At 44.1% G+C, this 21,367-nt stretch overlaps 1 protein-coding gene across 50 annotated transcripts in view; it reads right to left on the bottom strand.

Annotated features, from left to right (window-relative positions):
- Positions 1-10,970: 10,970 nt before the first annotated feature.
- The window catches only part of MEF2A (myocyte enhancer factor 2A), a 151,701-nt gene continuing 141,304 nt past the window's right edge, over positions 10,971-21,367 (bottom strand). For 49 of the 50 annotated variants that reach the window (XM_054531016.2, XM_009250183.4, XM_054531019.2 and 46 more), the window contains 3 exons: positions 20,514-20,640; positions 16,609-16,735; positions 10,971-14,976 (listed from right to left, as the gene is read on the bottom strand). In XM_054531016.2, coding sequence (XP_054386991.1) covers positions 14,604-14,976; positions 16,609-16,735; positions 20,514-20,640 — 627 coding nt within the window. In that variant the 3' untranslated portion in view covers positions 10,971-14,603. 50 annotated transcript variants of the gene reach the window in all.

Here is a 21,367-nt window from a genome sequence, read left to right as displayed (position 1 = left end):
TCACTGCAACCTCCACCTCCCGGGTTCAAGCGATGCTCCTGCCTCAGCCTCCTGAGTAGCTGGGATTACTATCACATATCACCATGCCTGGCTGCTTTTTGCATTTTTAGTAGAGATGGGGTTTAGCCATGTTGGGCAGGCTGATCTCGAACTCCTGACCTCAGATAATCTGCCCACCTCAGCCTCCCTAAGTGCTAGGATTACAGATGTGAGCCACTGCACCCGCCCCAACCTTTTAAAATTCGGGGATTGATAATTTAGCATTAAAAGATGTGGGATGCTGCTGGAGAAGATAGAGGTGTCTGTCAGGAGTGAGGACTGTGCCTGTCCCCTGCACCTGGCCACCAACTTGGGGCTTGTACTGTGCCCGAGGTTACTCGGACAGGTGCAGGACAAAGTGGTAACCAGTGCTCTGGGGATGATTGATCGCTGATTGATCTGTATACAGGCTTTAATATTGCTTTATTAGGTGTATATAAAAAATACCACGATACTTCCTATTCCACATTTTGCTGTTTTCAGTGTCTTTGGGGAGTGAATATTTTAGAGAAATAGATTTGCTATCTAGTCTCCAGTCTTTTCGGTTGAACTATAGTGCTGAATGTTGAAGCCCAAGGAATCTCCATTGTCAAGCAAATGACGTTTTAATTTTACTCTGGAGAGACAAAGCTGCAGGGACTAAGCAGACACCTCAGGGTCACCCAGAACCGCCACTGCCCAGCAGAGGTGAGGAAGGTGTGGTCCGGCCTAGGAGCACGTTGGGAGGACAGTCAAGGCCCCGCCATGCAAGGCCTTCTGCGCTGCAGTTGGGGGAGTGTGGAGGGGAGGGGTGGGAGGAGATGTGCCTGAAGTCATGGAGTTAAAAGCCACTTGGGGCCAGGTGCAGTGGCTTACGCCTGTAGTCCCAGCACTTTGGGAGGCTGAGGCGGATGGATCATTTGAGGTTAGGAGTTCAAGACCAGCCTGGCCAATATAATGAAACCCCCTCTCTACTAAAAATACAAAAATTAGCTGGGCCTGGTGGTGTGGGCCTGTAGTCCTGGTTACTTGGGAGGCTGTGGCATGGGAATGGCTTGAGCCCGGGAGGCAGAGGTTGCAGTGAGCCGAGATAGGGCCAAGATCTGGGAGATAAAGCAAGACTCAGAAGAAGAAAAAAAAAAAAACCACTTGAGACAGCGGAAGCCTCTGGGTTCAGCTGTGGGAAAGGCCCGAAGAGCCATGACCATTTCCTCTTTGGGGAAGACGGGGCTGCAGCCCCAGGAGCAGCAACAATCACATAAGCCATGGTGCTTCCTGGATGCCACAGCGCTGTAAGAGCTTCATACACCCACCCACTTTACCCTCACTACCTCCCCACGACGCAGGCACGTCTATCCCCAGTTTACAGATGGAAAACACAAGCTGCTTACGATCACACAGCTGGTAAATGGGGGTGTTTGGGAGCCTGTGCTCTTAATCCCTTTCTGCTCTGCCACTTGCTCGACAGTCCACTGTGGGCTTGGGGTAGGGCGCCTATGGCATGATCCAGGCTCACAGAACATGGGGGATGCTTAAGGTCTCCCAAGGCAGGGCTTCAGGAGGGGACAGCAGAGAAAATTTCTACTGGCCCACTTGGGGTACTGGCCTCACAATAAGAAAAGTTAGATCCATTGCCTGAATCGCAGTAACTGTAGAATCAGCATTTACCTGCCCATTTTCTTGGTGGAGAATCAACTGGATTTAGCCTCTGAGCCAGTGAACCAGGCCCCTTGTGTTGGGGTGATCAGACCCAACACCATGTTGTGAGGGCCACGAAGTCCAGCAGAGTCAAAGGATTGAGAAAAAGACAGTTTGAGAAGTAAAGTGGGACTAGGGGGCCATCACGATCGTGGAGGCTGCAAAGGCTCTGAGCTCTGGGAGCCCATGCTATTTATTGGTAATCCAACAAAGAAACAGGTGGTGAGAATGTGGAGGTCAAAAGGGCAGGCACATGATCTACAGCTGTGATGGTTTAGCATTTATAAGGAACATGTTCTGCTACTTGAGATAATGGGAATCCAACTGATCTAGGAGCCTAGGAGGGCTAGAAGTAAGGAGCTAGGAAGTCTAGACACATTCCAGAGGACTTTATGTCAGACATGCAAGCACTGCCTCAGCTTTCTTCCCAACACCTTGACTTTGAGAAACAGACTGTCAGGAAAGGAGCCTCCTTTAGCTGCTTCCTTCCCAGCACTTAACGCCTTGGGACAGCTCTTCCAAGCTTATTTCCAGAGACAGGGTATGGCTGGTCTCAGGCCAAGCAGGGGAACAGGGCTCGGAGAGTGTGGATAGCATCCAATTTGCCTGTTCTCCAAGTTTGGTACAGTAGAGCTGCTGCGAGGAAAGGCAGCCTCCTTGCTCCTGCACCACCAATCAGACCCCACTGCCCCTGGAAGGACCAGTGTGGTGATCAAGTGCAGCTCCAACCTGTGACCTGTACCCCTTCCCATTCCTGCTCAAAACTTGCCGAGAGACTGCCACCACAGTGCCAGTGAGGAGGCAGGGAATCCTTACCACAACCTGGGGGAGGCTTTCTCACACCTTTGGAAAACACTGGGTTATTGTACATCACCATTTCACTATCCTGAATAAGGAACATGGGCTACTTTCCATCTGTCCATCCATAACCTGCCAGAACACCAATTATACCGAGAGGTGATGGGATAACATGACATGGCCCCTGTCCTCAAGGTGCTTATAACCTAGTGGGATATGACCTATGCCAGGGCTGGGCGCAGTGGCTCACGCCTGTAATCCCAGCACTTTGGAAGGCTGGGGTGGGCAGATTGCTTGAGCCCAGGAGTTCAAGACCAGCCTAGGCTGAACATGGTGAAATCCTGTCTGTAATGAAAAATCACAAAAATTAGCCAGGCGCAGTAGCATGTGCCTGTAGTCCCGGCTACTTGGGAGGCTGAGGTGGGAGAATGGCTTGAGCCTGGGAGGTGGCGGTTACAGTGAGCTGAGATTGTGTTGCTGCACTCCAGCCTGGGCATCAGAGCCAAACCCTGTCTCAGGAGAAATGATAATTTTTTAAAAAGTCCTATGCCAGAGTAGAGAGATGGTGGAACATGCGATGCCCCACAGAGGGAAATATATGACAAGTGGCTAATAAAACATCTGGAGGAGATGACATTTCCTTAGTCGACATCTGAAAGAAGGCTGGGATTTAGTAATATGGCAGTGGATGGTTCTTTTCAAAGAGCACTGTTCAGTGTGAGCGAAGGCCTAGAGGCTGGAAACGGGGGACTATGCAGACAGGGAACTATGAATAGTCTGGTGGCCTGGCGTGAAGGAAATGTAAACGCAGCTGTGGGAAAATGCTGCAGTACCAGTTTGAGGCTAGGTTCTAGGCAACGCTGAATTCCACATTTAAGTGATGTGGACAGGATTTGATGGACAGTGGGAAGCTACTGGAAGTCTTGGAGCAATAGCGAGTTGATGGGCACTGAAGTGCAGAATGGTGTCACAGTTTTAGAGAGGCTTGGTTGGGGGAGTGGAGACCTTACGAGGTGTCTCGATTTGTACTCATGGGATTTTAATTTCTAGAGGTGATGCATGACAACATGGAGACATTGCTTCTTCCTGGTGTCATCGCAAGAAGTTTTACTACTTGTAATTCCCAAGAGAAGGGAGCACAGCAGGCCCCACAGGGCCACACAGGGGATGCACCAATGTTGGTCAGGAGGCGGAAAGGAGCCAGGGGCACGCTCAGGCCAGAGTCGCCGTCGTGTTTCTGTGGGAAAGGGAAGGCAGGGCAGGGCAAACAGGCTAGTCCTGGGAAAAGCAGTCTCTCCTCAGTCAGCAAGGCCCACAAAGCCAGAGCATCAAGAACACAGAAGATAAGAACCAGTTACTACAATAAGAAAGAGTTAATACAATTGACCCTGTGATGAAGGGATGCTCAACAGACAAACGCAGAATCTAAGAAAGCCCAGAACAGGATGCGGCGCAGAACTGGCAGTGTTTTTCTGAGGGGCCTCGGTGGGGCCTCGGTGTGGCTTTCTTCATATTCTGTTTGGGGCTCACTGTTTCTTGGATCTGTGGGTTTGTATAGTTTCATCTAATTTGGACAAATTTTAGCCATTGTTTCTTTGAAAACTTTTTCCTCATTATTTCCCTCCAATTATATAGCTCATTTATATTTTATTCATTTTTTGTTGGCTTCTGTTTTATTTTGGATAGTTTCTATTGCTGTTTTCCTTTGCAGTGTCTGTCTAATCTATAGCAATTCCATTCAGTGCATCTTTTTAAAAAAAAAAAAAAAAAAAAAAGAGTCTTGCTCTGTCACCCAGGCTGGAGTATACTGGCGTGATCTTGGCTCATTGCAACCTCCGCCTCCCAGGTTCAAGTGAATCTCCTGCCTCAGTTTTCCAAGTAGCTGGGATTACAGGCATGCACTAGCATGCCTGGCTAATTTTTGTGTTTTTAATAGAGATGGGTTTTCGTCATGTTGCCCAGGCTGGTCTCAAACTGACCTCAAGTGATCTGCCCACCTCAGCCTCCTAAAGTGCTGGGATTAGAGGCATGAGCCATCGGGCCTGGCCCAACGCATGTTTTACTACAGGTCTTTTTGATCTCTAAAGGTTCTGTTGGGGTCTTTTAAATATTTTCTATTTCATCATTGTGTTTATATATTCTGACACATGGAGTATATTTGTAATAGCTGTTTTAACACCCTTATCTGCTAATTCCATCATTTGTGTCATTCTGGGTCCATTTGTTGATCTCTGCGTCCATCTGTCTCCCATTGTAGATTGTATGTTCTTGTTTTTCTCCATGTGTGGTAATTTTTTGTTGGAGGCTAGACATGGTGAATTTTATGTTGTTGGATGCTGGATTTTGTTGTCTTCCTTTAAATAGTTTGTGCTTTGTCCTGGGGCATGGTTACTTGGAATCAGTTCAATCCTTCTGAGGCTCACTCTTCTGCTATGTCAGGGCAGGTGTAGAGGAGCATGTAGTGAGGACTCATTCGGCCCTGCTCCCAGGGCAATGCCTTCTGAGGATTTTTCCAGTCCTGCTCCTGTGGAGATGCCTTTTTAAGATTCTCCGAATGCTGTGTGTGTTAGGAGGTCTCACCACCGAACATACACAGCATTAATAATCTAGTTAATAATCACCTAATAATCTATCTGGTGGGAACACAGATGATTCCTGGCCCTGGGTAAGCTCTGGGAATTGTCCCGCCTACTTTTTTCTGTTGGCTCTTTTCCTTGACTCTGTGATCCCCTCACGTGCATGTACAGGCCAGTACTCAGCCAAAGACTTGGGGGAATCTCTGTCCAGCTTCCCCCTCCCCAGTACGGTGCCCCCACAAATTCTAGATGCCTCAGACTCCCTGAACTCCAAACTCCATCTCCTCTACCTGGCAAGACCACCTGGCTCTGTCCTGTGGTTTGCAAACCCTCCAGGCGGTGAGCTGGGGCACTCATCAGTTTCACCTGTTTTATTTCTGGTCTCTGAGAGGTCACTGTCCTGCACTGCCCGTTGTCCAAGGCCTCATATATTTTGTTGGATTCTTCAAGGTGCAAGAGCACACCTGGTTGCTGTTATTCTAATGTGGCCAAAATCAGGGGAGGGGCAGCCACAATGCTGGCATGAGGGGGCAAGACTGGTTCTGAGGCAGGGCTGGGGGAGCAGGCCGGTCAGCGGACTCTAATTTGTGAGCCTGGACTGGATCATGGGACAGGAAGCCAAAAGGGGCAGATTTTCTTAGAAAGGCTTAGGAAGGAGTCCACTAAATTCCATGCACTGTGTAACAGACAGCTGCTCTGGAGGTGTGTCGTTGACTTAGTTCAGTCAACATGACTACATTCCCCCTGTCAAGTGCCAGGCTCCCTGTTGCTGAGAGTCTTAGCTCAGCTGAGTAGTTAGAAAGGAAGGACAGCCCATGTACCAGTCATCCAGGCAGTGGTAGTGTCACCCTGGCTCCTTGTGGCCACTTTGAGATCACTGCTCCTCCCTCCTCCCTAAATCCTCCTGCTTCTTTGAAGCACATGTTATCAGAACACAGTTCCTGCCCCATTTCCTTGTTGCATCATCTACAGATCTTCTGGTCGCTTCCTCTCCTCCACTGATGACTTTAGCACCTGTCTTCATCCTTGACATCCCTGTAGGTCAGTGCCTCCCCATCTTTTTCAGGTTGTGTCACATACAGAAAAGAATCAAATATGTCTAGCACCCCGAGGTAAACCAGAGGGGATCTGATGATCTTCACGTGAACCTTAGTGTCTTAGACAAAGGGGGCAGTGGTAGTTCTGTTCTGTTTTGGTTTGTTTTTGAAACGGGTGATAGAAAAGCATGCTTTTATGATGATAGGAAAGATCTAGGAGAGAGGGAGAAATTGATGCTGCCACAAAGGGGATAGTTACAGAAGCGAAGACCTTGAGAAGGAGATGATGAGACCCAGGATGCAACACAGAAGGCTTGGACTTAGATAAGGGCATCAACGGTCCCTCGACAGTGCCTGGAGGGAAGATTCCTGGATATCACGTGAGAAGGCGAGGTCAGTCTCATCAGATTCCATCTATTTTCTCAATGGAAAACGTGAGAGGAAGTAACCAGCAGAGAAGAGAAGGAAGTGGTCTTGGAGGTGTGAAAGGAGAGCAGATGCAGTAAAACAGTTATGTCTGAAAGGGAGGAAGCCAGCATACCAGGGAGCTGCAGCTGCATCTCTGGGCAGTGTTGAGAGCCATTTACAATTTATGATCATGAGGAATGAAAATACAAAGTCCAGAATTAGCCCCTTTACTCAGTGGAGTAAAGATGAACTTTTTAATAAATGGTACTGGGACAAGTTGAGAGGCTTTAAATTTTTGTATTTTTCTTTTTGTAGAGAGGAAGCCTTGCTGTGCTGCCCAGGCTGGTCTCGAATGCCTGGGCTCAAGTGATGCTCCCACCTCAGCCTCCCAAAGTGCTGGGATTATACATGTGAGCCACCGCACCTGGCCACAGAGAGCCTTTTGTAAACACATAAAATTAGATCCACATACAAGAACAAACTCCAAATGGATCAGCAATCTAAAAGTAAAAGATGAAACCATACTAGAACAAGAGGACGTGGGTGAATTCCTCTCTAACCTTGGTGTACGGAAAATATTTCCAAATGTAACTCAAAATCTACAAGCAATGAGATTGATAAATTTGACTCCATAAAAATAAAATTTTGCATGACTAAAGTACCACAGAAAAGTTATTCATAGCACACACACCAAAGGGTCAATATCCTTAATATAAAAATAACCCTTACAAGTTGGGGGATGAAAATAAAAAATCTAATAGAAAAATGAGAAAAAGACAGAACAGAAATTCACGCACTTGAAAGATATTAAAATATTCTCAAACATACGAAAAAAATGCTCAGTTTCACTCATAATAGAGAAAGGCAAATTACAACATTGAGATACACTTCTCAGACTGGTAAAAATAAAAAATATGACTGCACTCTGTTGGCAAGGTTGTCCTCATACACTGCTGGAGGAAATGCAAATTGATACATCTCTGGAGGCAAATTTGGCAATACCTCGCAAAACTACACGTGAACTTCCTCAGCAATCCCACTTCTAGGAATCTACCCTGAAGATACATCTTTAAAAATACAAATATACACATGTGTAGGGCTATTCATTGACGACTGCAGAATATTGGGAACAGCCTAAATGCCTAGCACTATGGTACATCCACACCATGGATGAAAACGTCTATGAATTAATCACTCTATGGAGTGATTTCCAGATAGACTATTAAGTGGAAAAAGCAAAGCTGCCTATTTGTACAAGTACAGGAAGGCTTAAACCAGAAACTAAAGAGACTAGTTGTCTCTAGGGGCTGGTAGGAGAGGCGGGGATAGGAATAGGCTAGCAGGGGTGAAGAGAGAATGTTTTTCTGAGCATCTTTTTGTATAGCTTAGAAACACAGTAATGTTTCAGATACTATTCATACATCCCTCAAAATAAATCATTAAAACCAACTAGGATGGGGAGGGTGCCGAAAGTGGAATAAAACACCAACAGATGAAGCTAACCATGTCACAAATGAGTAAGATAACCACACTGAAGGGATTGGGAACTACAAGTAACTGGAAACTACTGTCTTGACTGGATAGTGTAAGGCCAAAGGCAAAAACCACAAAACCACATAAATGCTCTCATCTAGTCAGTCAATGTGTGTTCCCTACACAGGTATGGGCAGTTCTGAAAATAAGTGTACACTGGAACTGAACAATAAGTAAAATGACTGTAGATAATAAGAGCTGGGTTCCCACCACAGGAGAAAGAAGTTTCAAATGGGGAAAGGCTAAAAGGAACCCTGGAGCATTGAATTGGAATCCAAAGCATTAGTGTAAACCATGGCTTTTGACACGTTTAGGTAATTAGGAATATGGATGGATGGATGTGTGTGTGTGTGAGCATAACTACATGTATTTCCTTGTTGGGTCTGCAGAAAGAGCCCGAAAGAGGTGATATCCCAGTAACAATAAGCACATCTAGTGCCCAGATCTGGTTTCCAAATACCATTCTCCAATAAAGGGAACCAGGAATCGTGGAAAAAGTGGTTGACCCAGCAACACAAGATGAGTGTGGAGCATCTTGTGGTGCCAGAAAGGACATGCTAAAAGGGGTGGAGACTCAAATTTAACATGGAAGGCCACCTGATCAAGTTCCTAATGGCCAAAGCTGGAACAATTGGAGGAGCAAAATAATGACAGGATTATAACCCACAGGAGAAATAAAATCCGAGTCCACAATGATATAATGAGTTAAAGAAATGAGAAGGGACAGCTGTTCCTCACAGCAGAATTCCAATGAATGAACGAATGTGGAAGAAAACAGGCAGCTACCACAGCTGTAGACAAGATGCAAAATTAGTGGGTGAAAATATAACCCTGCAGAGTCTCAAGGTATCTCCCCCAGTATATGTATCAATTACAGAGGGAGAGAAACTTTTTACATTGAAGAAACCCTGTAAAAACCACTGAACCAAGTGATCAGTCAGTATCACCTGGAATAAGACATCAGCATGGACTCCACGATGCATTAGGGACACATCATTTCTGTGGTTTTCTTGCCAAAATGCACAACTTCGTTCCAATCATCACATTAGACAAATCCACACTGAGGGGTATTAGACAAAATAACTGATCAGTATTCAAAAGTGTCAAAGGTTATATAAGAAAAGCTGTAACAAGTGACAAAGGGAATGTGGGATCCTGGATTGGATCCTAGAACAGGCATGAGTGGAAAAAATGGGGAGATTCAAGTAAGGTATTTAGTTAAAAATGCTGTGTCAATATTAATTTCTGGGTTCTCATACTTGTACTATGGTTATATAAATGTTAGCATTAGGGAAAGCCCGCTGAGGGATATGTGGAAACCACATTATTTTCCCAACTTTTCTGTAAGCCAAAAGTGAGTTCAAAATGAAGTGTATACACTAAGAGTAAAAAAAGGGGGGACTGTGTAGTGAAACCAGTTAGTACAACTGATTTCTTTCTTCCACAGCTGCGTTTGCTTTGTTTAGCTAGAAAGCAGGCCCATCACGCATCTGTAAGAAAGAGACTGCAGTGTAGGCCCTGGCATCTAAGCTGAGTAAGATGCCCTGTCAATTTGGGTCCTCTGGGAAGCAAGACTGATGAAATTAGGAGCACCAAAGCTTTACACCCCAGCTATGTGCATTTGGGGCTGGGGCTGCCTGGGAAGAGCTCGTCCTCAGCCCAAAGCCTGCAACAGCTGGGATCAGGGCTTACCTCTCACAGACGGGGCTCAGCAACTCTCTGCGGGATGAGGACACGAGCCCACTCGACCTGGAACGTCTGGTGTTTTAAGCCCCAATCTGAAACCTCCTGGCCCCGTGGAAGATGGGAAGAAACACTCCTCTTCCTCTCAGTTTTACAACTGAGTGGTCCTCAGGCCGCTTGTGAGCACTGGACGACCGACGGAGCAGGCTGCAGCCCATCAGCTGGCACAGGGCTCCGACTGAAAATCATCTTGGCTGGTGCCACAGAATCGGCCTGAAAACAGGATACTGCCTACAGCAAGGCACCCAGGGGAGCCAAGCAGGAAAATGTAATGAATTGACTTTAAGTAGCTGCAGCTGTGATTAGAGTATTTTTAGCCACAGGACTCAACCAGCTTTCAAAACCTGCTAATAAGAGCCCCACTGTAGCCAGCACAAAAATTTAGTTTTCAGTTTAACACCAGGAATCTGCTTAGCTAGGAGCTGGCTTAGAAGGCACATCAGGAGAGAACATTTTCCACTGAAAGTTGAAGATTTTTCATTTTCTAGCTGAATTATGACAAAGGGAGATGACCATTAAGTGCCTGCCAGCATACTGGGACGTACACTTAACACTTTTGAAAAGAAAACTCAACTCATGCCAGCAAATCTGTCTTCTGCTGCCTCTAGCTCAGCATCATGTATGTATTTTGGGCAAAACTAATCATTTCACACCCTAGACTTTAAAGAGACACACAATCTAATGATGGTTCTAACATACTCACCACATACCCACCCCCTCTAACATGCTTTGGCGTATTTCCTGTGAGAAGCAGTTACTGGAGGCCGAATGGATTCCATTCATCCACAGCGCTGTGCATGCAACAGCCAGATTAGGCCCTGTTGGGACTGCGTGGCCCGCTGCTTCCTACGGGCTCCGGGGCTGCCCAGCAGGGATGACCTCGGAGCCCACAAGGGGGAGGCCAGTGGGGGCGCTGGGACGGTTTCCTTGACCCTGTCTCAACCCAGAGAAAGAGACCTGCAGGTGAAAAAGGTCTTCGTGAAAGGAATGAAAAAGGAGAAGGCTTTAGGGGAAGGGGCTGCCTGGTGGCAAAGCCAGCGCCTTGTTTCCCCAGGCAAACATGACAGAGTCTCGATGCACAGTAAGAGCCAGTCCGTCTTTACTGGAGTGAGTGCGCGAGACAAACAGTTTACAACAACCTTTAGCATTGTCTTCACCATTTGATAAAAAGTTCACTATTATATTTATTGTATAATGAAGAAAAACAACACATTCAGGGAAAAATTGAGATTAACTTATTTTTCTTAAAAGGTTCATCTCAAGGATGGCAACAAAGTCCAGCTTGTGCCGCCAAACGGTTTTACATGATCAAACCGTGTACAGCTTCTTGTGTGAACTGTTGACTACAAACATTTACCAAATACATAAATCTCTTTTAAAAAAGCCATTTTAAATATAGCAAAGCAGTGTCTTCTTGCACAGCAAAGTGAAGAAAGTTTCTACAGAGAAATAGAAGTTTTACATTTGTAAAATCTTTTTCACATTCTAATCATCTAGCTTAAGATCCAATGCCAGGAGTTTTCAGGTTCCTTATTTACTATGTATCTCTTGTGTGCATGATGGTTAATACAGAAATTATGTTAATGCATCACTAGTTATCCTTCTAGTTAAAGGAAATGGTAAAACATGTATTGTTCTTTTAGAACAAACCCCTGATTTAGTCTATAACACAATGGACATAATTGGGCTCAAAAGATGGAGTTTTGATTGGGACCACCTGTGTACACACAACGGTGACTTTCGCTCGCAGTGGAGTAGCGATTAGAGTACTGAAGAAGTACAGCTGTTGGAAACTGTACTTTAACCAGTGCAATTTAAGCTTTTTTTGCTTTTGTTTTTTAGTAATAAAATACTTCTGGAGGGATAAAATTTTCTTGCAATGGTGTCTCATACAAAACACGAGTCTAAAAGGGTAAGAAAAGACGGTTCTAAAGCAACACCATTAGCGTCGTCCCCACTCTAGGCTGGTTTCCACCCAGAGATGTGGATGTGGGCGTGTTCACACATGGGCGTCTGGGTGAGAGATGTCTGTCAAGTCCATATGCTCCATGCCACACTGGGCGTATGGGAAAAAGGTTAACAGTCAAATATTCAGTTCCTGAAATGGAATACATTGTTACTTGGTCAGTGTAATTTAAATACAAACTCCGAGCCTTGAGTAGTATTATTTTAGAAAACAGTAGTTGTACTGATTATAAACCTGCATAGAAAGAAAGACTATTGAGATACAGTCAGAAAAGCCATCTCATAAGGCACACAAGAAAATAGACAGTAAATGTGAATGTGTTAACTCCTATTCCAATGTACAGCAGAAGTTCATGAACATGCATAAATAATAACGAAGGAATCACTTAACACTTTCAAAGCTATAAATGGTTTACAAAGTGGTAAGGATTATTTTGGAACTTCAGTGTTGGGAGACTGTCTTGTTTGGATTAGGTGTGGCCTTATGAAGAAATGTGCCTGTAAGTAGTTCAGTAAACTAAGTACATTTTTAAAGAAAAATCCTTTCTGAATAAGAGCCAAATGTCTATACTGAAGAGAGGAGACAGCATGTCATCCTCCTTTTTTTGGCCTCTCTCAAAAGTTACTGCCCAAACTGCCATGAGAACAGAACCTCCAGTTTGCAGCCTGTGGTGCACAGGTCTCTCCTGCACTGACCATACCTATGTGTCAGTCAGGAAATCTGGCTGATGACTTGTCACAAACAGCAGATGAGGAAAATGTCAAAAGGAACATAATTTGGGGGTGGTGGTGGGGGGGAACAAAATGTACATAGAAATTGTAGGTAGCTGCTCAATATCGTTTAAAATATAAAATAGCAATTTTTAAACCCTTGAGTTTTTTAGGAAAAGGAGTATTTAAAAATCTACAATGAAAGATATACAGGACTTTGAATTTTGCTCATGGCACAAGCCCAGTAAGTGGATGAACTTGCTATCATCCGCTAGTTGTCTTCCTGAAAGAATAAGGCCTTGTTCAAAATCCAAGCTGAGGGTGGCACAAATTCCAATTAGAATGGCAAGAGTCATGCCAAGAACCGGCACCCTAAGAGCGTTTCTCCCCACATACCAAAGCATCACTGCGACGTGCAGAAGAGCTGATAACGGTAGGATCTTGTAACCAGCTGCATCGTTCTGTTTTCAGAGGGTCAAGGAAAAAAGATCCCTTTCCCCACGAGTATTTTCCCCTAATCATTTACCACTTATAAAACCTTTGTGCTCATCTACTATTTTGCCGTTTTCTCTAATAGTAATTAAATTAGGTCAGCTTTTTCTACTACATTTTTTTCCTCACAAAAGGCAAGTTTTAAATAATGCCTTATAAAATCTGTTACAACACATTTTATACTTATGCAGGATGAACTTAACACCAATTTTTTTTGCCACTTTGCTATTTATGTACACATACAAAATATATAATGATGCTCAACCCATACAGCACAAAGATTACAATGTAACATCACACATTCACCACCAGTGAGGGGAGAAACCCCTTTATACAATCCTCTGAAAAAACTGGGCTAATAATTAAAATCCAAAGTACAGTATATTTAACAAAATAGTAAATATTAAACAGTGAATACTTAATAAAGGACCTCGCCTTTTCCCCCTAAATTGGCGGCAATCCACAAAAATATACTTTTTAATCTGGTGACCATACAATACATAGGTACTTACATCAAAGGTGATAATATATTTAAGATGCTATATACACAAAGAGTTTGGCTCAACTTTTAATTTACATTTAGAATAAGTGTTCATGGCTTTTTTTTTCCAAGGTTCTGCTTGCAAGATATTTTTGTTTTCCCCTCTTAAGATAAAACTAAAAAGTTAAATCAAGATAAAGCTATTCTCTAAAAAAAAGTTACAACATATAGCTTTGGCTTATATAAATAATTCATAGCAGAATGTGTTCAAAAGTAGTGAATATAATTTTATATATAGTCATCAATTCATAAGGGTGTTTTCTTTCATATAAAATATACATGAGCTAAAATCAGTTTCTTTAATTTTTAAGATATGAATGTAAAAAGAAACTTCTGACATATTCCAATTATAACTTAATATATTAATTTTACTTTGTTAATGCTCTATATTTCTAGGCTAGTATTTTCTGAATATCTCATGCGTGTTTTCTATTCTCTTTCTTTATTAGCTAAAGATCACTTCTTGACCCAATACATTTTTGCACGTGCAAAACAGTTATGTGTGGGGCTTTTTTGTTTTGTTTGTTTTTAGTATCAACAGCCCTTTCCCATGCACCCCTTTGCAACAGACACCCATGCCAGGTTGGATAATATAAATGACATTTTATGTACAGTATTGCTTTCTTGGTTCCTGCTTTTCTACTGCTCTGTTCTACAAAGCATTTTCTCTTAAGTAACTACAGTCACTGCACAGTTAAAACAAGTAGGGGGCCCTCTAGGTTTCTGCAAGCTAGTGTGGAAGAATTATATATGGGTACACGTTTCTCTGCAAAAACTGGTTATCTTTATGAAACAAGTAGTCCAAGGAAGTGCCAGACTTGTCTGTGCCTACAGGGTGCTTTGTCTGCCATGGGACACACATCTGCAGACCTACAAGGAGTTTGCAGGTAAGTGCCTGATTCTGTGTATGTAACACACACCCACACATACACACACACTCACACCCACATACATATATATGTAAAGGGATATATATATGTATGTACATATAAATATATTTAACTCATGTCCTTATTTACCGATTTAGATATGTAGGGCAGTTCACTGCAGTAACACAAAAGTACAAACATCAGCTTGGAAGCCTTAGGTCACCCACGCGTCCATCCTCATTCGCTTTACAGAAGGGCTTTCTCTGTCCTCAGTGTTTGGGGGCCGGCCAAGCACAATTGGAGAATGGAAGTCGCCCCGTGGATCCTCCCGATCACTGCCATCATAGGAGCTACTAGAGCTGCTCAGACTGTCCACAGGGGAGCGCCCCATTTCCTGTCGGGGCTGGGGCTGCGGGGGTTGTGGCTGTGGTGGCGGCGGCGGCTGCTGCTGCTGCTGCTGCTGCTGCTGCTGGAAGCCCGATGGGGTCATACGATCCCGAGGAGGTGAAATCGGTTCGGACTTAATGTTGATGTTTTGGTTGGTATTAATGGATAAATTGGAACCCTGAGATAACTGCCCTCCAGCACTGAAGGAAAAAAAAGAGAGAGGTCAGATGGCTTGCAAGTGCCTCTGCAAAACTGGGATGATACAGTAGAGACACTGCCTGATGGAAAAGGGCCCAGAGTCTGAAATCTTGTCAGAATTCCCTAAGACTGGTTTGGGTCGTTTCCTTCAGTGCTTGACACAAAAGGAAATCCCATCTTCCTAGGAGGAAAGAAAACAGTACCGTTGAGCCCTTACGTTACTTGGTTCTGTTACCCACAACGTTGGTACTTTTGCAGCTAAAGTATACAAAACAATGTCAGTGTCTTAATGCTGTGCAGGGACCAGAAAGACAGAGGAACAGCACAGCAGCCTCATCTGCTCACTGCCTCTTCTTCCTCAGCATCTGCTCACCATCTGCTCCGGCCCTGTGACAGGGCCCAACATCTCGCATCCTCACAACACCTCTAAGGTGCAAGTCATACCATCCTCATTTTCCAGATAAGGAAATGAGGAGCTGGCTGACAGCAGTATAGGAGGACACAAACAGGCTGTTCCCCAAGCCTGGGCTCTGAGCCCTTTCCACTTGCTTTTCCAGGACTATTTTTAGTGCATTCATTTAGGATGAATGTCCTGTCCTGTCCTGAGGGCCAAATCCTGTGTAGGCAAATTTCCCTGAGATACTCTGCTGCTTTTTCCATGACATAATTCCTAAGAAGACCACTGATAACAATCCTCATTGTGGTGTTACTTCAGAATGGATGAGGGAAAGGGACTGCTGAGCTCAGGCTCTCTGGGGACTTCCTAGGCTAGGGGCCTGGGGTATTCCTACTGCCCAGAGCAGAGGCAAGGCAGCCAGTCTTCATGGAGGCCAGCTGGGTCTGCTATGTTGTCCCCTCTCTTGGGACACTCTCCTCCAACTGCTCCATGGGTCTACTGTCATCCTGGTTCCACAAAAGCCCTGTTCTTTCTCCCTGCTGTTAGGGATGTCTGGCCTCATCTGGGCACTACTGTAAATCCTCTTTGCTTATATCCTTACACCCTGCCCATAAGGAACGTTCTCTTTGTGAAAGAGGTTTGGTGTGTGCACTGGGCTGGGATCAATCACACAAATCCTATGGAGCCTGACTGATATATAAGACACCCTGTCCCCAGTTTTCCTTTCCTATGGCCCAGGGAGAAAGCAAAAGGTCCAGCTCATCTTCCTATTCTTGTCTACAGATACTCACCAAAGCGATAAATGGCAAGGGTAGCAGGGGGCCCTGAACGCCTACAGGCTGCCTTTCAAGCAGTGGAACCAGAGGCAGGTGCTTGGGAGCAGGGGTGCAGTAGGTGTCTTCATCACTGGGCAGAGGGCAGAAGGATGGTGCATGTGGGTGGTATCTGTGCCTTCAGACCCCCTCAGATCCTGGTTGAGTCTCTTTACCTCAGGATGTCCCTATGGGAGAAGCCTTGCTCCCCAAATCCCTTCAAGGAATGCCTAGTTTGTCAGTATCCAAGCTACTATCTAGAACCATGTAAGAAAATATATTCTCCCAACACTTGTATCTACCTGAAAAGGAATCACTACAGGATTCCTCACACGAAACTCAACAGAGCAAAAGGCTGTAACGGATAGGAAAAGAGAGTGTGTAGGCCAGGAGTAAAGATGCAGGGAAAACTTCTAGTTACTCACACAAGAGAGCTGAGGGCTGCTTGTCCTAGGTGGTGCTGCTGCCAGGCCGACACCTGTCCCAGCGACAGCATTCCTGGCGAGTTGAAGCCTTGAAGGGCTGACAGGTCAGCGCTGGTCAGTGAATAATCTACAAAGGAAGACAAGACGGCTCCGCATGTGATGGAAGGTCCATACGGAATCTATTTTTTAGATAGCTACTGCAGAAGTTCCTACACTGAGGCCAGGCGTGCTGGCTCATGCCAGGAATCCCAGCACTTTGGGAGGCCAAGATGGGCGGATCACTTGAGGTCAGGAGTTTGAGACCAGCCTGGACAACATGGTGAAACCCCTTATCTACTAAAAATACAAAAATTATCCAGGCATGGTGGCGCATGCCTGTAGTCCCAGCTACTTGGGAGGCTGAGGCAGGAGAACTGCTTGAACCCAGGAGGCAGAGGCTGCAGTGAGCCGAGATCATGCCACTGCACTCCATCCAGCCTGGGCAAGAGACTCCCTCTCAAAAAAAAATAAAAAGTTCCTACATTGAGAGAAGACAGATACTTCACAAGAAAACAACATACATGTGGGTCTAAAATCCGCAAAATCTTTTCTTGGAAGATTTACAGGATCTAGCAATATTTCGTTGTCTGGGATGATTCAAATAAGAGGCCATCATTAAAGAATGTTCTATACAATTGTTACTTTAAATATGCCTGCCACTACCCTTTGGAACAAAGAGAAACACTCAAACTCAAGCAGAGTGAGTTTGAATCCGCAAGTCTTAATGAAGCGAGGGGTTGGGGGACAGGGAACAGGAAAGACAGAATCCCTTCACGGGGTACCAAGCTTAGTGACATCATTACACAAGTAATAACTGCATTTGTTTAGAGTACCTAGACTATCACAAACTCCTTGACAGCATGCAAAAGAGTTTCAACTTCATGAAAAAACTTGGTGTCCTAGACTATACCCAGCTCATATCATATGAAAGCTTCAGTCATAATCACTGGGACCAAGATTTAGGACGTTAGTTATCACTCACACGGGGAGTTATTTCAGCTCATCATTAACACTTGTCTTTTCCATTTGGTTCTAAAGAGAGGTGGCAAAACTCTTCTACTTTTATCTTCTCTCTCATGTCTCAAGAGAGGTGTTTAAAGAAATTGGTCTTCCTAGTGAATTAACATTTTGAAAAAGGAACTAAGTTGAAGCGACACAGCTGGTGCTCAGGGCTGTCCTGACTCTGCCCTTGTCATTCTGTACACTCCCATGGGCTGGGCCAAGGGCCCGTCACACTGATGCCTTCCCCAGTGCTCCCTCCAGCCCACAGTCTCTTTCGACCTCTAGATCTTTTAAACGACCTACGTGCCATGTCCATTTGGATCCAAACGCCACATATCTGACACGGCGCATCCTTTCCTGCAAACCCGTTCCTCCTTAAGTCCTCTTAGTACATGGCACCAACATGCACCCAGCAGCTCGTGCAGAAGCCTGTGGGTGTTATCCTTGCTACTTCCCTTCCCTCTCACTCCCACCATCAACTTCCAGGTCTGAGCAATTCTATCTGCTCTGTCTCAAGCCTGCCCAAGTCTCACCATCTCTACTGCCACCTCTCTAGTCTATGCTATCAGCACCCATTGCTTGGGCCACTACAGTAGCCTCTGATGTGGCTTCCTGGCATTACCTTTTAACCCTATATACAGCAGCCAAAGACATCTTTTTAAAATAACAAATATGGTCATGGCACTCCTCTACTTCAAAAGTTTTTAATGGCTTCCCAATGCTCTCCGGACAGTTTCCAAAATCCTTGACGTGGTCTACAAATCATTACTTACCTCTCTAGTCTCAATTCTAACCACCCATGCTCTGTCCCCATTCCTTCAGCCCCGTCCCGCCCGCAAACTCCTAGCCTTTGTATAGGCACACCCTCTCCCAAGAGCACTCTGCCTCCTCTGCCTGGCTGAGTCATGCATGTTCCTTCATGTCCAAGCTGAGACGCAGCCCTTGACACAATTGCAGCAACTCATCCCTAGAGCTGTGTGTCTTATGCCTTCCCCCCAAGGCTCCACTGCTGACTCTGCACTCCTGTATTTCCAGTGCCTGGCATAGTGCTTGCCACACAGTAGCTGCCTGATAAATATTTGCTGAATAGATGTGGGAATAAGTTAAAAATAACATGGTAAACTTAAAACAGAGTAAGTGTTACGAGAAAGAGAACAAAGATAAAGTCAGTCAAAAGGTGGCATGAGACTGATGCTAAGAGACTGATGATTTTGAGAGTCTGCCTCCATTTTTATATGCTTTGGTAATTTCTTTTATACTTTTAAAAAATAAATTCCCAATTCAGTGGCATTTCTAAAAATAAGTATAGTGGAATTTCCAAGTATACTGAAAAACCTGTAATGAAACGGTCAGTAAACCATAATCTAACACCCAGTTCAAGCTCCCTCTTCTCAGCCAATACACCTTTGAACATTATAGCTTTGCCCTCCCTTCTCAATTCTCAGAGTATAAATACATAATCACAACAATTCAGGACTTCCCCTCCATGGTTACCCACTTAGGTATGTCCTGCCTCCTTACTTAGAATAAACTTGGAGAAAGGTATGTCCCTAGCACAGTGTCTCTCATATAGCAGGTGATCAATGCATCGAAACAGAATTTCTATGAATGCATCCCCTGACTTTACTCTGAAACCTTGTTCTGTGCAAGGCACAAATAACAGGCTATGATTCACAGTCCCTAAGATAGTATGCAGTTGACAAATTTGGGCATTATTTTTCATACTAATTGTTGGAAAAGTAATGGATATTTCCTAAGAGGCTTTTTTTTTTTCAATAAAACCTTTTATTGTTGATTCTGTTTTAAAAGAACTACTTAGAATTAAAGTGGCAATCAAATGTTATCAACGCTCTGTCCCCTCAGGTAGCTGCAGACAGCAGTTTCAAAGTACTGTGCCAAAGCATTTACCCTGAAGGCTAAAATGAGACCATCTTTACCACAGTCTACTTATGACACTTGGGAGAATCATAGAAGAATAACTTCTCTGCATTGCAGTCTCTGAGTAATTGGCAAGGTAGAATTTAACTATTGCCTTCTTCCTCTGAAGCATCAGGTGTTTGGCTCAGCTGATGAGAAAGTGAAACCACATGTGTTTTCCACGCCTTCTTAGATTGGTAAATTTAAATGAAACCAGCTGCCCTCGATTCTCCATACAGTCCGCTTGGCTAAAAGCACTCCTACAATCATTGTAATATTCTTAAACTTTCCTAATACAATCCTTCAAATTAGGGCATTTTAAGACGAAATGCCTATAACTAAACATAAATGAAGGAAAAGCTCCCCTCCAAGGCAGAGTGACTGGCTCTGAGGAGAAACCAGAACTGTCCTTGTTTTGCCCCCTCAGGCGCAAATGACATGGACCAAGCTAGTGGTTACAGGGAGGAAAACAGCCTGTTAGACACAGCCAAACATCAGCCACCTCCCGAAGTCTCAGGTCCAAAGGGATTCATGTCTTTCCCAAAGCAGGTTAACAAAGCATAAAGACAAAACATCTTATTTTAAAAGCCTGGAAATGCGTGATACTGTATAAAGAGAAACTACATCAACGATACTCAAGCAACAGGCTGCTACCCTCTTGGCTTGATGCACGCCACCATTTTGATATCACCTACGTGGGCTTTCTGTCAGGGGTTAAGTGAAAGTTCATATTGGAGAAGCAGAAATAACTTATTCAACTCATTACATTATCAATTTTTTTTGTAATTTTTTCAAGGCTAGCACATTTAAAAATACATCCTAATTTAAATCTAAAAAACTGGAAATAGTTTATTTCAACAAATATACTTTAAAAAAAAATCACAAAAGCACACGTTGATCACAAAACAGAGTAGTAAAACCTACGGAAGGCACCAGAGCAGGCTCACCAGTGTTGTAGGCAGTCGGCATTGCTGAGTACACAAGTCCTTGCGGAGGCAAGCTTGGGGTTGTCACAGACACGACTGGGGTAGCAAGAGGTTGAGTGGCTTGAGAACTACTTATCCTTTGGGTATTCTGTGAGATCAAAAAAGAGAAAAAGGGTTCTGATGTGGTATTTATGTTGACTTAAAAATCACTTTCAATTCAAGTGACATTTTTGACAGTTTCATATGAATGTCATTTTCTGAAGCAGTGATGATGCAAAAACTTCAAAAATACTAGTGAGAATAACTAAATATTTAATTTGAAGGGTCATATTTTTACATTAATTCTTTTTAAAACAGTTGATTAATGTCAGACACCCCACGTTAAAACAGGAACTTATGTTACAGGCATCAGCACTTCTATTTGTTAGCACAAAATGAGGACTTGATGCCACTACAAATACTGTCAGACTCCCCTAAATGAAATATGTGTGGGTTTTAAATACCTGATGATGGCAAAGGTCATCTGTATATATAGGGACTGGAAGTCTACGAGTATAGGAATCAAAACTACTTTTCTTTGCGGTATTATTTACGTGTTAACATGGTTTGAAGTCGTGGCTTATTGGGTGCAGCTTGTATTATTTCTTTCTCTCCAATCATGCAGTTGACCTATTTTTTAACAACAGATTCGGATATGTATCCCTTCATAGTCCCCTGGCCTTCTGTAGCAGAGGCTTTGAGTAGAGAATTTTGAATCAAGTACTGCCGACAGGGCTGTGGAAGAGCAATATTAAACGCTTTTTGCCAACTGGATGCATCTATGTAGCATCCTATCCATGCTGGGAATGGATAAAAAAAAATTCAACTATTAAATA

This window comes from Pongo abelii, chromosome 16 (assembly GCF_028885655.2).
Source record: "Pongo abelii isolate AG06213 chromosome 16, NHGRI_mPonAbe1-v2.0_pri, whole genome shotgun sequence".
Classification (NCBI taxonomy): Eukaryota; Metazoa; Chordata; class Mammalia; order Primates; family Hominidae; genus Pongo; species Pongo abelii.
This window is presented reverse-complemented; position numbering and strand designations above follow the sequence as displayed.